Source organism: Lepus europaeus, chromosome 8 (genome assembly GCF_033115175.1).
Source record: "Lepus europaeus isolate LE1 chromosome 8, mLepTim1.pri, whole genome shotgun sequence".
NCBI lineage: Eukaryota > Metazoa > Chordata > Mammalia > Lagomorpha > Leporidae > Lepus > Lepus europaeus.
Genome location: NC_084834.1, coordinates 74,566,475 through 74,587,994, shown reverse-complemented (window position 1 = coordinate 74,587,994; position 21,520 = coordinate 74,566,475). Strand labels below are relative to the sequence as shown.

Genomic DNA, 21,520 nt, shown 5'->3' with positions numbered 1-21,520 from the left:
CCCATGTGGGATCTGTCCTTAATGTGTTGTCTAATGTGAAGTGATGCTATAACTAGTACTGAAACAGTATTTTTACACTTTGTGTTTCTGTGTGGGTACAAACTGATGAGATCTTTACTAATTATATACTGAATCGATCTTCTGTATATAAAGATAATTGGAAATGAAAAAAAAAACCTGGTGTTAAATTGGAATTGGCATAGAAAATTAATTAATTTAAAAAAATATTATGTAGGATCTCTATCTTTAATGGGCTGTCCACTGTTATTTAATGCTATAACTAGTACTCTAACGGTAGTTTTTTCACTTTGTGTTGCTATATGGGGCAAACTGTTGAAATCTTTACCTAATATATACTAAATTGATCTTCTGTATATAAAGAGAATTGAAAATGAATCTTGATGTGAATGGAAGGGGAGAGGGAGTGGGAAAGGGAAGGGTTGCGGGTGGGAGGGAATTTATGGGAGGGGGGAAGCCATTGTAACCCATAAGCTGTACTTTGGAAATTTATATTCATTAAATAAAAGTTTAATAAATGAAAAAAATACTCACCTCCAAATACAGAATTTTAAAATTAATCAAATTGTCATTTAAATATAAGGTTTAATTAAAGTATTTTACTTAAGTAAACCCTTATATTTGGATATTTTACAGGTTTATTAGTTTATTATATCATAATATAATTATATTATATTAATATTATAATTAATATTCATCAAATTAGAATATTTGCAAGCATTCAAAGTTTGAAAAGATTGTCATTAAGAACCATTTTATGAATCATAAAAAGCAATAAGTTAAATGAAAAAAATTGTGGAAAGGGGGAAAACATGAATAAAGAAAAGACAGGGCAAATAGAAAACAAATACCCAACAGTATTGATAATTATATTAAATATAAGTGGTCTAAATATTCCAATTAAAAGACCACACTTGTCAGACTTTATAAGGACATTTAATTATATACTGACTAAAAGAATTTAAACATGCAAATGCAAATTACATTTCTGAGTAAAAGCCATCAGTAATTGGAAAAAAAATTAAAAGTAGTTTTAAACAATGTAAAAAACATAAGATATTAAGGAATATGTATAAGAACTAGAAAGTGAAAGACAAAAATTATAAAATATTAATAAGAAAATTACAAAAGACTTGAATAAGTTCATAGATTACATTATGGTCATGGGTTCTGAAACTCAGTATTGTCTGTGAACTATTTCCAAACAGATCTTTAAATCCAACCCAATTACAAAAAAAATCCAAGAAGAGGATTTTTTCTTTTTTCAATAATAGTAAGTTTATATAAAGTGTACATGAAAATATAACAGACATAGAATAAAAAACTAATCTTGAAAAATAAAACATTACATTATCTGGTTTGAAGATTTAAAATAAAAATACAGTAATCAAGAAAATAAGGAAAGATATTTAGATCAGTGAAGTAGAATACAGAGAGCAGAAAAAATTCCACACATACATGCCCAACTGTTTTTCAACAGAGGTGTTAATATAACATGGAATTAGCAGTATTTTCTTCCTTTTTTTTTGACAGGCAGAGTTAGACAGTGAGAGAGAGAGAGAGACAGCGAGAAAGGTCTTCCTTCCATTGGTTCACCCCCCAAATGGCTGCTACAGCTGGCACGCTGCGCCGATCTGAATCCAGGAGCCAGGTGCTTCCTCCTGGTCTCCCCTGCAGGTGCAGGGACCAAGGACTTGGGCCATCCTCTACTGCCTTCCCGGGCCACAGCAGAGAGCTGGGCTGGAAGAAGACCGGGACTAGTACCCGGGGTGCCAGTGCTGCAGGCGGAGGATTAGCCAAGTGAGTCATGGCACCAGCCAGAATTAGCAGTCTTTTCTATAAGTGGCACAGGAAAATTACACAGCTTTATAGAAAAAAATGAACATTAATTCTTACTTCATGGCATCCAACAAAAATAGAATGAAAAAAATTAATAGAGCTAAGCTCTCATGTTGAAATTATGAAACTTTTAGAAGAAAGTAGAAAATTTTCATGATCTGAGGGGCTAGAAAAAGTAAAAGACACTACATAAAAAGCACAAACCATAAAAGAAAAAAAAAACCTGGTAAAACTGAGTATATATGTAGAAGAATGATATTAGATCCTTATTTCTCATCAATTAAAAAATTAACCCTAGTTGTGTCAAAGATCTAAATATAAGACCTGAAACTATGAAATTTGTAGAAGAAAACACAGGGTAAATACTTTAACACATTATTATAGGTTATGACTTCTTGGATAAGACCCACAAAGCACAGGCAAAAACAGCAAAACTAGACAAACGAGATTGTATCAAACTCAGAATCTTCTGCATAGCAAAGGAAAGAACCAATGTAGTAAAGAGAGGGGCAGGTACTGTGGTGCAGCAGGTAAAGCCGCTGCTTGCAGTGCGAGCATCCCATATGGGCAATGGTTCGAGTCCCAGCTGATCCACTTCCGATCCAGCTCTCTGCTATCACCTAGGGAAGCAGTAGAGGATGGCCCAAATCCTTGGGCTCCTGCACTCACACGGGAGACCTGGAAGAAGCTCCTGGCAGCTCCGGCTATTGTGGCCAATTGGGGAGTGAACCAGTGGATGGAAGAGCTTTCTCTCTCTCTGCCTCTCCTTCTCTGTGTAACTAACTTTCAAATAAAGAAATAAAAATATTTTTAAAAATGTAGTGAAGAGATATCTAACAGAATGGGAGAAATATTTGCAAGTTACTCATCTGACAAAGGATTTATATTCAGAATACATCAGCAAGTAAAAAAACTCAACTTCAAAAAACTAAGTAATCCAGCTAAGAAATGGCAAATGATCTGAATAGATAGCTATTTTCAAAAGAAGAAATACAAATGTCTGATTCTTGGATCCAAGATGTCTGAATGGTAAGAAGTCACACTGCTCTCATCCATAGAAAGATAAGAGAAACAAAGGAAGGACCATATCTCCAGGGGACTGATGAAGAGAAATTTTCAGTGGAGGACTGACAGAACAGACAGGACAGACATGCTGCCACTAGCCATGCTACTAGCCACGCCTGCATCTATGTGACTGACTTCCAGTTGGGAAATACCATCTTGCCAAGATAAAAAAAAAGCTGCAGCAGCCCCTACCACTGGTAGCTTTAACTGAAGGAGAATTCCACAGTCCCCACTGATTTCAAGACCAGCCTAGGGAGCTGACAGGTTATCTGAGTGACAACTTTGCTCCACAAAGGGAAGCTACAGTATCTCCTCCCTCTTCTCCCATGAAAGTGCCAGCCTCAGTTTGCTGTGGTAGAGTTGCTGCTAAACTTTGTTCTGACTCGGGGAACAACAAGCAGTGCTCCTGCTACTAGAAGCCACTGGAGCTGGAGACAGAGAAACTTACAGAGTCTAGAGCTGACCCCATACACTGTGACTGTAAGAGTCCTGGGCATAAGCCCTGGATCTAAAAATATTGCAGGTTGTATTTTGGTTCCTGTGTACCCACTCAGTCTGACTGCAGAGACTCAGAACTCCTTGCATACTGGGGAAAAATCTCACAGTGGGGTCAGAAGTGGGGTCAGTACTAAGCCTCTGCCCATGGCACTGGCATCCCATATGGGTGCTGGTTTGTGTCCTCTCTGCTCCTCTTTTGATCCAGCCCTCTGCATGGCCTGGGAAAGCAGTGGAAAATGGCCCAAGTGCTTGAGCCTCTGCACTCATGTGGGAGACCCAGAAGGAGTTCCTGGCTCCTGGCTTTGGGTCAGCCTAGCTTCGGCCATTATGGCCATTTGGGGAGTCAATCAGCAGATGGAAGACATTTCTGTCTCTCCTTTTCTCTGTCTGTAGCTCTGCCTCTGAAATAAATAAATAAAACTTTAAAAAAAAGCAACACAGAAGGATAGTCATCATTATGAAAGAATGTGAAGGCAGAAAATCTCCCAGGAAAACTACAAAGGAAATCCAAGCAAACAATAGGAATATTTACAGAAAATGGCAGGGCCAAATAGTTATTAGTAGTAATGTTGAATGTAAATGGCCTAAATTACCCAATTAAAAGATACAGGCTGGCTGAATGGATTAAAAAACAAGACCCTTGTATTTGCTGCCTACAAGAAATACATCTCACCAATACATGCAGACTGAAAGTGAAAGGGTGGAAAAAGTTATTCCATGCTAGTGGAAAGCAAAAACGAGCTGGTGTAGACATCCTACTATCAGACAAAATAGACATTACCATAAAAACTTTAAAAGAGACAGAAAAGGGCAGTGTGTAATGACTAAGAGATCAATTCAACAGGAAGATATAACTATAATAAATGTATATGTACCCAATGCCAGGGTGCCTGACTATTCAAAACAAATGTTAATGGACCCAAAGAAAGACACAGACCCCAATACAATAGTAACCAGGGACTTCATCAGCCACTTTTCATCAATGGACAGATCAATGAGACAGAAAATCAACAAACAACAGAGCTAATCAACACTATGGAGAAAATGGACATGATATGTATAGAATCTTTCATCCCACAGTTGCAGAATACACATTCTTTCCATCAGTGCATGGAAATTTCTCTAGGATAGACCATATGCTAGGCTATAAAGCAAGTCTAGCAAATTAAAAAAAAAAACTGAAATCATAGCATGCATCTTTTCTTTTTTTGTGGATGAAAGAGACAAATATTTTTTTTAAAAATAAATTTTCCATTGCAAAATATTGCATACATAGCAAAAGAAATGAATGTAGAGTTTAACAAGTGAACCAACAGCACTGTAACTATTCTAGGTCAATATATATGAGATACCTCTGGCACACACAAGCCCCTGTGTGTCCCTGTCCCATCTCACCTCTTCCTCATTTAGGCTGTGTTAACTTCTTTGCTATTCTCTGTAGCTTTTTTTTTTTTTTGACAGGCAGAGTGGATAGTGAGAGAGAGAGAGACAGGGAGAAAGGTCTTCCTTTTTGCTGCTGGTTCACCCTCCAATGGCCGCTGCGGCCAGCGCATCCCGCTGATCTGACGCCAGGAGCCAGGTGCTTCTCCTGGTCTCCCATGCGGGTGCAGGGCCCAAGGATTTGGGCCATCCTCCACTGCTTTCCTGGGCCATAGCAGAGAGCTGGCCTGGAAGAGGGGCAACCGGGATAGAATCCTGCTCCCCAACCGGGACTAGAACCTGGTGTGCCGGCGCCGCAAGGCGGAGGATTAGCCTGTTAAGCCACGGCGCCGGCTCTTATTCTCTGTAGCTTTACCACCTGTGTTTCCCTCCACTAGATTGAGAGTTCTATCCTGCTTCTACTGTAGAGATTATAATGTTTATATTTACCCAAATCTATAACATATTTCAACTTCCATTTGCTATTTAAAAGTTCTTAGAATATTCTAAAAACATTTCACTTTTCTGAACATCTTTTTTCTCATTGTTCAATGTTTTAATTCTGTATTCTTTTAATAGAAAACTTTTATTTAATATTTATAAATTTTGAAAGTACAACTTTTGGATTATAGCAGTTCTTCCTCCCATAACCACCCTCCCATCCATAAACCATCCCATCTCCTACTCCCTCTCCCATCCCATTCTTCATTAAGATTCATTTTTAATTATCTTTATATACAGAAGATCAACTTAGTATATACTCAGTAAAGATTTCAACAGATTGCACCCACACAGACACACAAATATAAAGTACTGTTTTAATACTAGTTTTACTGTTAATTTGCATAGTACAACACATTAGGGACAGAGATCCTACAAGGGGAATAAGTGTCCAGTGACTCTTGTTGTTGATTTAACAATTGATATTCTTTTTTTTCTAAAGATTTATTTATTGATTTAAAGTCATAGTTACAAAGAGAGAGGAGAGGCAGAGAAAGAGACAGAGAGGTCTTCCATCCACTGGTTCACTCCCCAATTGACCACAATGGCTGGAGCTGTGCTGATCCAAAACCAGGAGCCAGGAGCTTCTTAAGGGTCTCCCATGCGGGTGCAGAGGCCCAAGCACTTGGACCATCCTCCGCTGCTTTCCCAGGATGTAGCAGAGAGCTGGATCGGAAGTGGAGCAGTCGGGACTTGAACCATGCCCACATGGGATGCCGGCGCTTCATGCCAGGGCATTAACCCTTTGCATCACAGCGCCGGCCCCAACAATTAATACTCTTATTTATGACATCAATAATTACCTAAGGCTCTTGTCATGTGCTGCCAAGGCTATGGAAGCCTCTCGAGTTTATCAACTCCGATCTTATTTAGACAAGGCCATAATCAAAGTGGAAGTTCTCTCCTCCCTTCAGAGAAAGGTGCCTCCTTCTTTAATGGACCTTTCTTTCCACCTGGATCTCACTCACAGAGATGTTTCATTTAGGTCATTTTTTGCCACAGTGTCTTGAGTTTCCATGTCTGAAATACTCTGCTGGGCTTTTTAGCCAGATCCGAAATAGCATGCATCTTTTCCAACCACAATGTAATGAAGCTGGAAATCTCCAACTCAAGAGTTTCTAGAACATATGCAAACTCATTTCACTGAATTATGCCATCATACAACATACTCTTCTTTCCCCATATTAAAAAAAAAAGAAAGAAAGAAACACCAGAGGGGAGGAAAAGTAACGACTCTTGGGGTCCCAATAATGTTGTGTTCTTAGTTTGTGTGTTGGTTGTAAGTGTGCTCAGAGGGCAAAAATTACAAAATATACATCCTGCATTTCTTAGTTTGTATCCTATAATTAAATAAAATGTTTAAATTAAAAAATACAATTGGCTAACAAATATATGAAAAAATGCGTATCAGTAGTCATCAGTAAAATACAAATCAAAAGTAAAATGAGATATCACCTCACCCCTGTTTGAACAGTCATTGTCAAAATGACAGCAACTTGGGGCCAGCACTGTGGCATAGCAGGTAAAGCCATCGTCTGCAGTGCTGGCATCCCATAAGGGCACCAGTTTAAGACCTGGCTGCTCCACTTCCGATCCAGCTCTCTGCTATGGCCTGGGAAAGCAGTAGAAGATGGCCCAAGTTCTTGGGCCCCTGCACCCACGTCGGAGACCTGGAAGAAGCTCCTGGCTCCTGGCTTCAGATAAGCGCAGCTCCGGCCATTGCAGCGAATTGGGGAGTGAACCAACAGATGGAAGACCTCTCTCTCTTTCTCTCTCTCTCTCTCCCTCCCTCCCTCTCCTCTCTGTGTAACTCTGACTTTCAAATAAGTAAATAAATAAATCTTTTTTTTTTTTTAAAGACAGCAACAAATGCTGGTGAGGATGTAGAGATGGGGAACACTTACACATTATTGGGGGACTATAAATTAGTGTAGCCACTGTGGAAAACAGTACGGATACTTCTTTATAACTTTCTTTTTAAGATTTATTTATTTGAAAGAGAGAGAGAGAGAGAGAGAGAGAGAGAGAGAGAGAGAAGTGGCTTTCTATCTGCTGATTCACTCCCTAAGTGGCCCACAAACTTCATCTGAGTCTCCCATGTGGGTGGAAGGGGACCAAGCACTTGGACCATCTTCCAGTGCTTTTTCTAGGTTATTTACAGGGAGCTGGATTGGAAGTGGATCAGCTGAGACATGAACCGGCATTCATATGAGATTCTGGCATTGTAGGCGGAGGCTTTATCTGCTTGGGATGATGATGCTGGCCCTAAGATTTCTTAAAAAACTAGAGATAGGATTGGCCCGGCTGCAAGATGGCGGAATAGGAAGGGAGAACACTGATAGTCCGGGAAGAGACAGTTTAATAAAAGTGGAGGTACTGCAGGTTCAAGGAAGAGTAGGAGAAGAAACAGCAGAGGAAACTCTTCAGGAACTAGTGATTCACAGTGGACCTGCGTGGAGAGCGTGGGAGCCCAAGCTCGGGACACCAGCAGCAGACTCAACACACCAGTGCTGGAACGCGAGGTGAGCGGAACCTCAATAGCCCGAGACACCAGCGGGCAAGAGGAAAAATGAGACTAGAGGGAATGAGGCTTGAAACCCGGTGGGGAAAAGTTCACCAGGCTAACTAGAAGAGAGAGGAAAAAAAAAAGTGACCAATACGGACACAAGTTTCTCTCTCTCCGCTCACCTCTCAAAGGTGAGCAAGACAAAGAGCAGGCGCCATTTTGGACATATGTCATAAGCAGGACAACCTCAGGTCTGCACCGGCTCTTAGCCTAGCAGAAAAATCTGACTCTGGGGGTGGTGGTGGTGGTGAAATAACAGGAGATTAGGACCTAGTGAATTTGTGGTGCTAATGAACTGAGACTTGAAAAAAGGGACGGTGAGGGAGAGAACTCATGGAATTCATGTGAGTACTCTCCAGAGACTCTACAATTCAGTAACCTTGGCAACCCAGTGGGAGACTGCAGGAGAATTTGAGCCCACACTGAAGGCAGCACAGATTCTCTGTGTGGTCCTTGGGAAAGAGATTCTGATCTCTGGCTCCTGTGGGTATATCATTCGTCTGCTAACTACCTCCAATTCCATTCAGCTGTGTGGAATTACTTCCCTTTTGAATCAAAAAAAGAAAGAGAGATTTGCCACGCTTAACCTGGGAGTGTCACCTTTGGCACACCCTTAACCCTGAGGAACCAAACAGAGCTCTCAGGCCACACCCATCTCAAGCCTCTAAGGCTCCATCAAAAGCAGACAGTCCACTTAATACAGTCATAGTATAACAAGAAAAAACACCACAGCGAGGACAGAAAAATCCAAAGATATCTCCACAATGCCAAGCAACAAATGCAAAAATTGAGGAAACAAGAACAAGGAAGACATTATGACACCCCAAAAGGAACAAGACACCCTAAGCCAAGATTATGAAGATGATGAGATGGAAGAAATGCAAGATATGGATTTCAAAAAATTTATGATAAGAACAATTAGAAGTTTTCAAAAACAAATGCTTCAGGTATGGAACTCCTTACTGGACAGGATAGAAAATCTCCTTCGAGAAAATGAAATCTTAAGGAGGAATCGAAATGAAAGGCAGAAACTAGTACAGCAGGAAAGTGTGATAGTGAAGAGAAATCAAAATGAAATGAACTCAACAGATCAAATGACAAACACATTAGAGAGCCTTAAAAACAGAATGGGTGAAGCAGAAGAGAGAATATTGGACTTAGAAGACAGAGCACAGGAAAGTATACAGTCAAACCAAAGAAAAGAAGAGGAAATTAGAAATCTAAAAAATAATGTTGGGAATCTACAGGATACTATTAAAAAACCTAATATTCGGGTTCTAGGAGTTCCTGAAGGCATGGAGAGGAAGAAAGGATTAGAAGGCATTTTCAGTGAGATACTAGCAGATCTTATTGGCTCTAAGCTGAAAAGCCCTTCACTCAGCCCAGCTTCCAAAGTGACCACTGCAGCTGAGGGTATGGTCAAGCAGGGTCAGCAACATTGCAGGCAGAACTATATATTTCTTGTTAGAGATGCCACCTGCCTTTAACTGGCCAGCTCTCCTCCCAGGCCAGCCAAGTAATGAAAGTCAACAGAGTGCCTTCCCCTAGGAGGTTCACACCTCCCTTAGGATGTACCCCATGTGAAGAGATAGATAGGTCTGGGCCTCTTCACTTACAAGGCCTAAAGCCCAACAAGTTATTATGGTTCACCCCCAAATGGTCACAACAGCTGGAGCTACGCTGATCCGAAGCCAGGAGCCAGGTGCCTCTTCCTGGTTTCCCATGTGGGTACAGGGGTCCAAGCACTTGGGCCATCCTCCACTGCCTTCCCAGGCCTCAGCAGAGAGCTGGACTGGAAGAAGAGCAACTGGGACTAGAACTCAGTGCTCATATGGGATGCTGGTGCTGCAGGCGGAGGATTAACCTAGTGCGCCATAGCGTCGGCCCTGCCTATAGATATATTTTAGAAGTACAGAATTCTTTTTAAAGGCTTAGAATAATAGTGTGAAAATCATGACTTTTCACTTTGGGTAGAGTATAGGCACTAGAATTTGAAGATACAGGCAAAAGACACTTTACTTTTATCTAAAGTTCTAATTTTTCAAAAAATAAAATGTATTTAGATATTTCATAATGAAAATTAATTTTAAAAATCCACTGGATTTGGCCACCAAGTATGCAATGGATGACCTTTGCTGCAAATTTTATTGGAATGGATAAGTTGAGGCAAAAGTTAATTTTTTCTTTCTTTTTTTTTTCTTTTGACAGGCAGAGTGGATAGTGAGAGAGAGAGAGACAGGGAGAAAGGTCTTCCTTTTTGCCGCTGGTTCACCCTCCAATGGCTGCTGCGGCCAGCGCATCGCGCTGATCTGAAGCCAGGAGCCAGGTGCTTCTGCTGGTCTCCCATGCGGGTGCAGGGCCCAAGGATTTGGGCCATCCTCCACTGCTTTCCTGGGCCATAGCAGAGAGCTGGCCTGGAAGAGGGGCAACCGGGATAGAATCTGGTGCCCCAACCGGGACTAGAACCCGGTGTGCCAGCGTTGCAAGGCGGAGGATTAGCCTGTTAAGCCACGGCGCCGGCCAAAAGTTAATTTTTTCTTTTGACAGTCAGAGTTAGACAGTGAGAGAGAGACAGAGAGAGAGAGAGAAAGGTCTTCCTTCCGCTGGTTCACCCCACGATGGCTGCTACGGCTGGTGGGCTGTGCCAGTCCAAAGCCAGGAACCTGGTGCTTCCTCCTGCTCTCTCATGTGGGTACAGGGCCCAAGCACTTGGGCCATCCTCCACTACCTTCCTGGGCCACAGCAGAGAGCTGGACTGGAAGAGGAGCAATCAGGACAGAATCTGGTGCCCCAGCTGGGATTAGAACCTGGGGTACCAGTGCTGCAGGCAGAGGATTAGCCTAGTGAGCCTTGGCACTGGCTGAGGCAAAAGTTAATTTTGAGGAATCTGGAATTTAATCGATTGTAGAGCAGATAAAAACAGATGAAGCAGTGAATCTAGGAGAAGAGTTTTTATTTCTTTTCTTGTTTTTAAAAATGGTAGAGTTTTAGGCCGGCGCCGCGGCTCACTAGACTAATCCTCCACCTTGCGGCACCGGCACACCAGGTTCTAGTCCCAGTCGGGGCGCCGGATTCTGTCCCGGTTGCCCCTCTTCCAGGCCAGCTCTCTGCTGTGGCCCGGGAGTGCAGTGGAGGATGGCTCAAGTGCTTGGGCCCTGCAGCCGCATGGGAGACCAGGATAAGCACCTGGCTTCTGCCATCGGATCAGCGCGTTGTGCCGGTCGCAGTGCGCCAGCCATGGTGGCCATTGGAGGGTGAACCAACGGCATAGGAAGACCTTTTTCTCTCTCTCTCTCTCTCTCTCTCTCTCTCTCTCTCTCTCACTGTCCACTCTGCCTGTCAAAAAAATAATAATAAAATAAAATTTTAAAAAATGGGAGAGTTTTATTTCTGTGTCTATCTCTACATAAAATCTTTTTCTCACACACACAGTATATAAGAAAGAGGCCACTGGATAGGTTACAATATACAGCCATGTAACAACACAGAAGAGAAGGAATACATCAATGAAGTGAATTAACTTCGCTCTATACATTTAGGGACTATGAAGGTTTGTCAAAGATATGATAGATTTCAGACACAGTTCTACTTTCGATCAACTAATTTCCATGGTTTTCTACCACTGTGAAGAGAACTTTAACAAAGAGTCTTGTCTCTGTAATATTTGACTAGTCAATAATTTTAATCTAAGCATCCTTAATATTTTCATAGGGAAAAATGAGAAAAAAATTACCCTAATAGAAATCCCCATTCCCAGGGAAGTTTCATAATGAAGTGGGAAAAAACAGCAGCTGAACAGGCTTCCATGATACACGGACCCATGGACAATCTTAAACAAACTCTCTTCAAATGCTTCAAAGCCTGAAACACAAAAAAGGTTACATTTAGATAAATTTTACAATAACCAACAAAAATATTATTTAAGAAAATATGAAATATAGAGCCTTTTTAGAGTAAACTAAATTTTACTAAACTAAATTTCATCTGACCAGATTGTTCTATTGTATTGGTCTTGTAGCTCTAATACTCCAACAGCTCACTTTATGTTACCATGGGTTGGATTACAAACAGTTTCACATTGTATAAAACACTATTACATTTTATTTATTTGTTTTTAAAGATTTACTTATTTATCTGAAAGGCAGAGTTACAGAGAGGCAGAGGCAAAGAGAGAGGTCTTCCATCCGCTAGTTCACTCCCCAAAATGGCCAGAATGGCCAGAGTGGGGCCAATCTGAAGCCAGGAACCAGGAGTTTCCTCCAGGTCTCCTGCACGGGTTCAGGGGCTCAAGGACTTGGTTCATCTTCTGCTGCTTTCTCAGGCCATAGTGGAGAGCTGGGAAGTGGAGCAGCTGGGACTTTAACCCGTGCCCATATGGATGCCAGCACTGCACGTGGCGGCTTTAAATGCTATGCCACAACGCTGGCCCCTAAATATTAATTATTAAAAAAGATTCATTTCTTTGTGATTAAATAATTACTTCTACTTTCCCTAATATATGGTAAATGATAATATCAGTTAATTTTGGAAATAAACTGGTTAACTTATTACATAGAAAATACCAGTGTGTCAAAAAAGAGGAAAATCACTTAAAAACTGCATAATTAACTTAAAAAGGGAGAAGTCTTCCAATCTTTCATGGTCAAATTTTCTATTGGAGAACAGAATAAATTATCACTTGATTTAATTACTTATACTTTTGAGATAGTATTTCCATTAAACCCATACATTTGCCACATTTATCTGACTAGCTCTTACATTCATGAACAATCATCATCTTGAAACTCACATAGATTTATGATCCCTAGATTGTAATATTTTAGGAAGTCTTTTAAAAGATTAGCTTTTACAATTATTCAAAAATAATTAAGATCATACATTTGTGGAGAAGTAATGAAACAAAAATATTATTGAAATTTTTAATTTCCCTAAAAAAGAAAAAAAAATCCCCTTACAGGGGGAACTAACTCTGAATTAACTGTAAAGTTCTCCATAAAACAGTATACTACTAATAAAGATGCTGTATTAGAGACATCTGTATCTGCAAATCACTAAAAATGATCTCGGGGGCTGGCACTGTGGTATAGCAGGTTAGGCTGTGTCCTCTGATGCCAGCATCCCATATTGACACCATTCTGAGTCCTGGCTGCTTCACTTCCAATACAGTTCCCTGCTAATGGTCTGGAAAAAGCAGTGGAGGATGGCTCAAGTGCTTGGGCTCCTGCCACCCACGTGGGAGACCAGGATGAAGCTCTTGGCTCCTGGCTTTGGCCTGGCCCAGTCCTGGTTGCTGGGGAGTGAACGAGCAAATGGAAGCACTCTCTCTTTCTCTTTCTCTCTCCCCTTGTCTCTCCCACTCTCTGTGTAACTTTGGTTTTCAAATAAATAAATGAATAAATCTTAAAAAATGATTTCAAGTAGAGACCGTCCTTCACAGCGATTTATCTTCATATCAGTAATAATGATGGCTGGAGATAGAACTAAGGTGCAGTATTTCTGGAAAGTCTATTCTTTAGCCTAGTTTTGCTTACAGACTCCAATTGGAACAACTATAATAAAAATTCTGCTTCTTTTCTCACCACTGGCTAATATTTGAAATTACTTTAATCAAGTTATAATTGGAAATCTACCTTCGCATCAAGTCCAAGCCCTGCTCGTATAAGGATAATGGTAAGCGCAATGTTTCTTAATGTTGAAGACCATGTGTTATGAACTTGGACATGCTTACTGATGAATGGAACATTCCTGATGATAAAACCAGCCAGTAACATCCCTTAAAGGAAAGAAGATACAGTAAGTCTGATTTAGTTCATTTTTCTAAGTGAGAAAATAAAAATGTTTAATTACTTCTCTTCAAAAACACTGTCTCTGATTGCTTTGGTGAAAGGCAGGTTACATAGCAGTAGAGGAGATAGAATAAAAAAGGAATGGAGATAAGAAACACCACATCCAAAATGGAAATTTAAATCTAATTACTGAACACAAATGGGCAAGGACAGGAGTGGGGAGAATGAGCTGGAGTGGCCAGATTATGGAACTCTCCCCTCCCCTTTAGCACAGTAAGGCACTGGTGGGTTTTATACAGCAAGTGACATATTGAGTCTTGTGTTTTCTATGGGATGTTCTGGTGAATTAGAGATAAAACTGGAAATGGACCTGTTAGAAGGCTATGCCATAGTACATTTAAACGCTATAAATAGTCTAAGCTGCAGCAAATGTGAAGATTTTGGAGAGGAGGAAAAAGATTTGATGAACACTTGGGAGCTGTTTCTAGGTGGGTATTACAGACACAGAAAGAGGGTTAGAGATACCATGTAGAGATTATCTTTACTGATTGTGCACTGAATAATTTAGATGTATTTACTTAGAAAATAAGAGGCATAACTCCCAAAAACTTTTCCACTAATTTTCCTTTGTTCAGCAGAAGACCTAAAGGACAAGGGTGATGAAGAAATATGGTATAGGGGCTGACACTGTGGCACAGCAAGTTAATCTTCCACCTGCAGAGCCGGCATCCCATATGGGCGCCGGTTTGAGTCCCAGCTGCTCCTCTTCCAATCCAGCTCTTTGCTATGGCCTGGGAAAGCAGCAGAAGATGGCTAAGTACTTGGGTCCCTGCACCCCCATGGGAGACCCAGAAGAAGCTCCTGGCTCCTGGCTTAGGATTGGCATAGTTCTGGCCATTGCGGCCACCTGGGGAGTGAAACAGCAGATGGAAGACCTTTCTGTCTCCTCTCCCTCTCACTGTCTGTAACTCTACTTCTCAGATAAATAAACAAAATCTTAAAAAAAAAGAAATTTGGTATAATACAGTTGAGGCAGATGGTGTATCCATGATTATACATTGTGAAGATACCTAAATAGGTTACTAAAAAAAAAAAAATCATAGGACCTCTCTACAAAATTTGATTCTTGTAATTGTATTTGAGTTAGATTATCTACAGAAAAATTCAGTCTATTGCAAATTTTTCTTTTTCCATATTATACTTAAAACCAAGAAGAATATCTTAATAAATTATAAAACAATAAGAATCATACATTGAAGATATGCAAATTATTTTAAAAACAGATTTTGAAAAAAAAATCTGTGTGTGTATGTGGAGAGATTAAACACAACTATAACAGAGCTCTCTCAGGGCCAGCATTGTGATGCATTAATTTAAGTCACTGTCTATGATGCCAGCATCCCATATGGATACTGGTTTGAACCCCACCTGCTGCACTTCTGATCTAGCTCCCTTCTAATTCACCACAGAAAGCAGAGGATGATGGCCTGAGTACCTGGGACCTTGCCATTCATGTGTGAGACCCAGATGGAGTTTCAGGTTCCTACTGCAGCTGTTTAGGCAGTGAATTAGAACATGTTAGATCTCACTCTCTTTCTCTCTCCACACACACACACACACACAGACAGTAAATGCATAAAGAAGCTATATAGATCATATTACATTAAAATATTTCTGAATTAATATACAGCTAGACTAGAAGATTTTCACAATTTACAGACAGTAACAGAGAAAAGAGATCTAATTATATACTTACCAAGAAGAGGTGGAAGTGGAGGCACTGAAGGTATTCTAATTAGTTGTAAAAGTTTACCCCCAAGTATAGCACAATAAAAAACAATTAACAGTCCAAATAAATTTCCACCAGGGAGCACTGCAGGGCCTGAGAGTGACCAGGTTATACACCATATCATAAGGAGTATAACTCCTGAAACAGAAAAAAAACTTATCTACATAGACATAGATACAAAAATGAAAGAATTATATTTTATCAAATGTATAATTATATATTTTATAATAGTAAATGCATAATATATATACATTTTATTTTTTATTTAGTAAATATAAATTTCCAAAGTATAGTTTATGGATTACAATGGCTCCCCCCCCCCCCCATAAATTCCCTCCCACTCGCACCCCTCCCATCTCCTGCTCCCTCTCCCATTCCATTCACATCAAGATTCATTTTCATTTATCTTTATATACAGAAGATTGATTTAGTATGTATTAAGTAAAGATTTCATCAGTTTGCACCCACACAGAAATACAATATATTCATATATTAATAGCCAAAGCTATATAATGTACATAGTATAGACTAACATTGCTTACTGATATGGCTGAAGAAATATCTACTTAAAAGACTTTCAAATTATTGGACAAATTTTAAAGAGAGTGCTTTTATTTAAGAAAAAAGTTAAAAACTATGCATTAATTAATTCTTTAAAGGGCTAAGGATTTCACAAGAGCTGGTGCTGTTATATAATGGGTAAAGCTGTTGCCTGCAATGCCAATATTCCATATGGGCACCAGTTCATGTCCTGGCTTTTCCATTTCTGATCCAGCTCCTTGATAATGGCCTAGGAAAACTAGTGGAAGATGGTCCAAGTGTTTGGACCCCTGCTACACACGTGGGAGATTCAGATGAAGCTTTTGTTTCATAGCTTTGGCCTGGCCCAGCCCTGGCTGATGCGGTCATCTTGGGAGTGAACCAGCAGATGAATGATCCCTTTCTCTGGCTGTTGCCCTAGCTATTGTGGGCAATTGAGGAATAAATCAGTAAATAGGAGATCTGTCTCTCTGCCTTTCAAAGAAAATAAATAAATAAGGGAATAGAAAAAGAAAAAGGAGTTATGAAGAAAAGTGAAATAAGAGAAACAAGGAAGGAAGAAGTATTAAGGGGAGAATAAATTTAGGAGTAAGTAATGCCTCAGAATTCAAGGATAATGCTTCAGTAAGGAAAGAGTGTTCACTGGTATTAAAAGCTGCAAAGATCTTGGATAGGTATGCAGTCAGAATGGCCAATGGATTCAGTTAATACACTTGATCACATTAAAATCAGAACAATTGAACCAATTATGGTCCTTTCCATATTCCAGCAATGAAGTATGCTTACTAGCCTACATAGTATTTTATGCCTTGAATGTAAATACTAATATTGATTTACTTAGGACTTCTAGTTTAAAATCAAGAACTGAAATATCTTATAAAATTCAAAGACATTTCCTAACAGTCACCAACAGTTTGCATGGCATCTCATCTACACAGGAACTAACTTACATCCAAGCAATTTTTTTTTTTTTTACTTTTACTTGTGGGGGTAAAAGGAAAGTGGGGAGAGGAGAAAAGAAGAGGAGGGGCCGTGGCGGTGCCCGCCAGCAGTGGCAGCCGCTACATCCAAGCAATTTAAAAGTTTTTTTTTTTCACTTTTAAATTTGTTAATATATACAGAACAGAGTTCATGAATTTCACAGGTGCAATTCTAAGGATACAATGATATTTTTCCTCCCTCCCACCCTCCATCTACCTTTCCTTTTTTTTTTTTTTCTAAACTGTCTGCAATATCATACTTTCAATTGACTTTATAATCACAGGCTGAATGCTCCTCTAAAGAGCTTTACAAGTTAAAGGTAGCTAGATCACTGTTCTGCAGGGGGTACAGACAAGGGTTACTGACAACTATATTCTATATTAGCTACAACCAATCAGAGAAAACCTATGATGTTTGTTGTTTGGGGTCTCATTTATTTCACTTAGCATCATAGTATCTAGTTGCAAAAGACAGGATATCATTGTTTTTCATGGCTGGGTGATTACATATATGGAAGTTCCTAGTAGTGCCTATAGTATTAATTCTCACATTAAAGAAACCAACAATTGATTTAATCAAGAAATAGAAATACACACAAATTAAAATTATATAAGTGCTACAAAGAATTCATTGATCCTTGAAAGATGAGATTTTACTAAGCAAAGAATTAAGGAATGCTTTATTGAGGGATAGGCTGAACACAGATACAGCAAGGTAAAGTCAAGAACACACTGAAAGGTGAATAAACCTTTCTGGTTGTAATGAGAACTTTTGAGAGGTAAGAGTAGAATGAAAATTAGGAACTGAAACATGAAGTACCTTGAATTCTGTAGTAAAACTCAAAGTAAATAAATATGATGTAAGTAGAAATGATAGGATTTATAAACAAAGTAACTGGCAACAGCATGAGGAAAAAGAACAAAGATGATTATTATGAAATTTCTAGGCTAACAGACATAAATTTTTTATATACTTAAAAACATTTTTATATACTTAAAAAAGGAGGAAAAAATAGGAACAGAATTATCTGGTGAGACGATTTTTTTGCTATTTTTAAAAAATCAATTTATTTAGCATTTAAGGTAAACAAATTTCATGTATATCATATATACAGATTTAGAAGCATAGTGATACTTCATATATTTTTGGCTACAGTGCATCTGAGGCACTTAGCACCTTACAAACAAGATTTTGGTTAAAGATTTACTATTATGTTTTTGGTTGAAGTAAGATTTTCTTTTGGCTCTCTAACAATTAGGACTATAGGTATGCACAAACATTTGCTTAATAAATAAAATTTTGATGCATCTAAATTAATGTTACTTCAGTACAGTACCTAAATACCACAGCTGAGAAATTCTTTTGGGAATACTTCTATCAAGAACTTTTAGAACACTAGTACAATTTTTTTTTTCTACTAATGAGAAAGATTCCTTGTTTCTAGTAATTCTTTTCAATGTGCCATTCTCAGAGTCTCATTTGGGCACACAATATGACAAAGCAATGTATATGGGACAGCTAGATTTCTTTCCTGGCTTATCTGTGAGAAGTTTCAGATTTTAGAAAACATACAGTTCTCTTTTATCTTTAGGACAAACTATAAAAATTTGTTAAAACAGATGTTCCAGGAGCCAGTGTTGTGGTGTAGTGGGTCAAAGTGCCAGCTGCGATGGTGGCATTCCATATGGGCACCAGTTTGAGTCTTGGCTGCTCTACTTCTGATCCAGCTCCTTGCCAATATGCCTGAGAAAGCAGCAGAGGATGGCTCAACTTCTGAGCCCATGAATCCTTGTGGGAGACCCAGAAGAAGCTCCAGGCTCCTGGCTTATATCTGGCCCAGCCCTGATTGTTGTGGCCACTTGGGGAGTGAACCAGAAGATGGAAGATTTCTCTCTCTCTCTGTACTCTGCCTTTCAAATAAATAAATCTTCCAAAAAAAGATGCTTTAAAACTTTTATTTATGGAATCAACCTAGATGTCCATCAACTGTTGACCAGATAAAGAAATTATGGAAAAAAAATAATAAAGGCTTCTCTCTCGCTCCACTTTCTCCTCCCTCTCCCTCTTCCTCTCTCTCTCCTCCTCTCTACTCTCTCTTCTCTCCTTGCTAGCTCCTCTCCTCTCTCTCTCTCTCTCTCTCTCTTTCACACACACACACACACACACACACACTCTCTCCTTCACCCTCTTTTTCCTTCCTCGCCCCTTCTCTCCGGTCTGCTGGGTTTTCCCAATAAACCCTTTCCCTTAAAAAAAAAGAAATTATGGTATATATATATATATATATATATATATATATATATATATATATGTGTGTGTATACACACACACACACACACACTATGGAGTACTAAGCTCTTAAAATAAAAATAAATGAAATCCTGTCTTTTGCAACAAGATGGATGCAACTGGAAACCATTATACTTAGTGAAATAAGCCAGTCCCAAAAAGACCAATACCATGTTTTCTCTGATCTGAGGCAACTAATAGAGTACCTGAAATGTAATGTCTTTGATTAAAATAGACATTTTGAGATTCGATTTGCAGCTTTATAATGACATGATGTTGAGCATCTTTTCATATGCTAACTTGCCATATATATACCTTATTTTGCAGGGTGTGTGTTCCAGTGTTTCATTTTTAATAGGAGTGTTTTTCTTATTGATGAGTTTGAAGAATTTGTGTGTACACATACATTATGTGTGTATAAAAACTATTTGAAAGAGAGAAAGGGGTGGGGGAGAGAGAGAGAGAGATCCTCCAACCACTGTTTTGTTCCCCAAAAGCCCACTACAGCCAGGGATGGGCCAGGCTAAAGCCCCAAACATAATCCAGGTGTACCATGTGGGTGGCAGGGACCCAAGTACTTGAGTCATCAATTACTGCCTCCCAGAGTGTGCAGGAAGCTGGAATTGGAAGCAGAGCTACAACTTGTCCAGGTAATCTGATATGGGATATGGGCATTCCAAGAAAATATGCCAAATGCCTGTTCTTCTTTATATATTTTAGTTAATAGTCTTTATCAGATTTGTCTTTTGGAAATACTTTTCTCTCAATCTGTGGTTTGTTTCTTGAAAGTATATTCCAGGGGCCAGCGCTGTGGCGCAGCAGTTTAACATCCTGGCCTGAAGCGCCAGCATCCCATATGGGCGTGGGTTCAAGTCCCAGCTGCCCCACTTCCAATCCAGCTCTCTGCTATGGCCTGGGAAAGCAGTAGAAGATGGCCCAAATCCTTTGGGAGACCTGAAAGAAGCTCCTGGCTCCTGGTTTCAGAAGGTGTAGCTCCGGCCGTTGCAGCCAATTGGGGAGTGAACCAGCGGATGGAAGACCTCTCTCTCTCTCTCTCTCTCTCTCTCTCTCATTCTCTCTCTGCCTTTCCTCTCTCTGTGTAACTCTGACTTTCAAATAAATAAATAAATCTTAAAAAAAGAAAGTATATTCCAGATAAGCTTTTAATGTTAACTAATTTCAGTTTATCAATTATTTTTTTCATGGAGTATGTTTGGTGTTCTATCTAGTCATTGCCATATTCAAGGTCATCTACATTTTATCTTATGTTACTTTGTAGGAATTTTGTAGCTTTTGTGCTCTATATTCAGGTCTACGATCCACTTTGAATAAATTTTTGTGAAAGGTGTAAGGTTCGGGTCTAGATTGATTTTTTTAATGTGTATGTCCACTTACTTGATCCAGCACCCTTTGCTGAGAGACTATCTTTGCTCTACTTTATTCCCTTATCCTTTTGTCAAAATCAGCTGATGGCAGTCATATTTATTTAAGTCTATTTCTAGGCTCTCTATTCTGTTCCACTGATCTATTTGTGCAGTCTTTCCCAACATCAGAGTTTTGACATTCATGGTTTTATGTTAAGCTTTGAAATTGAGTAAGTCAGTTCTCTTTGTTCTTCTCCTTCAATATTTCATTAGATATTCTGGGTCTTTTGCTGCCTACATGGACTTTAGAATCAGTCTATTGATAGCCATAAGAAAAAACTTTCCAGAATTTTTTATTGGAGTTGCATTCAATTTACTGATCACACTAGGAAGAACTGACAACAGACAATATTGGGTCTTTCATGGATACAGAATATCTATTTATTTAATTTGATTCCTTTCTACAGATTTTTCTATTTTCCTATATAGATCTTGTGTATATATATATATATATATATATATATATATATATATAGTTACTTTCATATCTAAGAATTTCATTTTTTTGTGGTACTAGTGTAAATGGTATTGATTTTTAATTTGAAATTATACTTGTTCACCATGGTACATCTGAAAGCAATAAACCTGTGTATATTACTCTTTTGTCCTGCAACCTTATCATACTCACTTATTATTTGCTCCAGGAGTTTTTTTCCTTGATTCTCAGATTTTTCTATCTAGATAGTTATGTTATCTGTGAAAAGTTTTTCCTTCTGAATCTTTTTATTTCTTTTCTCTGATTTACTGTATTGGACATTAATAAGTACAATGTTGAAAAGGAGTGGTAAGAGGAGGCATCCTGGTC

At 39.1% G+C, this 21,520-nt stretch overlaps 1 protein-coding gene across 1 annotated transcript in view; it reads right to left on the bottom strand.

The window, feature by feature from the left end:
- The window catches only part of SLC9B1 (solute carrier family 9 member B1), a 133,405-nt gene that overhangs the window by 47,577 nt on the left and 64,308 nt on the right, over positions 1–21,520 (bottom strand). The window contains exons 9-11 of the mRNA XM_062199805.1: positions 15,449–15,619; positions 13,537–13,679; positions 11,640–11,767 (exon numbers count right to left, since the gene is read on the bottom strand). Coding sequence (XP_062055789.1) covers positions 11,640–11,767; positions 13,537–13,679; positions 15,449–15,619 — 442 coding nt within the window. The remainder of the gene's footprint in view (positions 1–11,639; positions 11,768–13,536; positions 13,680–15,448; positions 15,620–21,520) is intronic.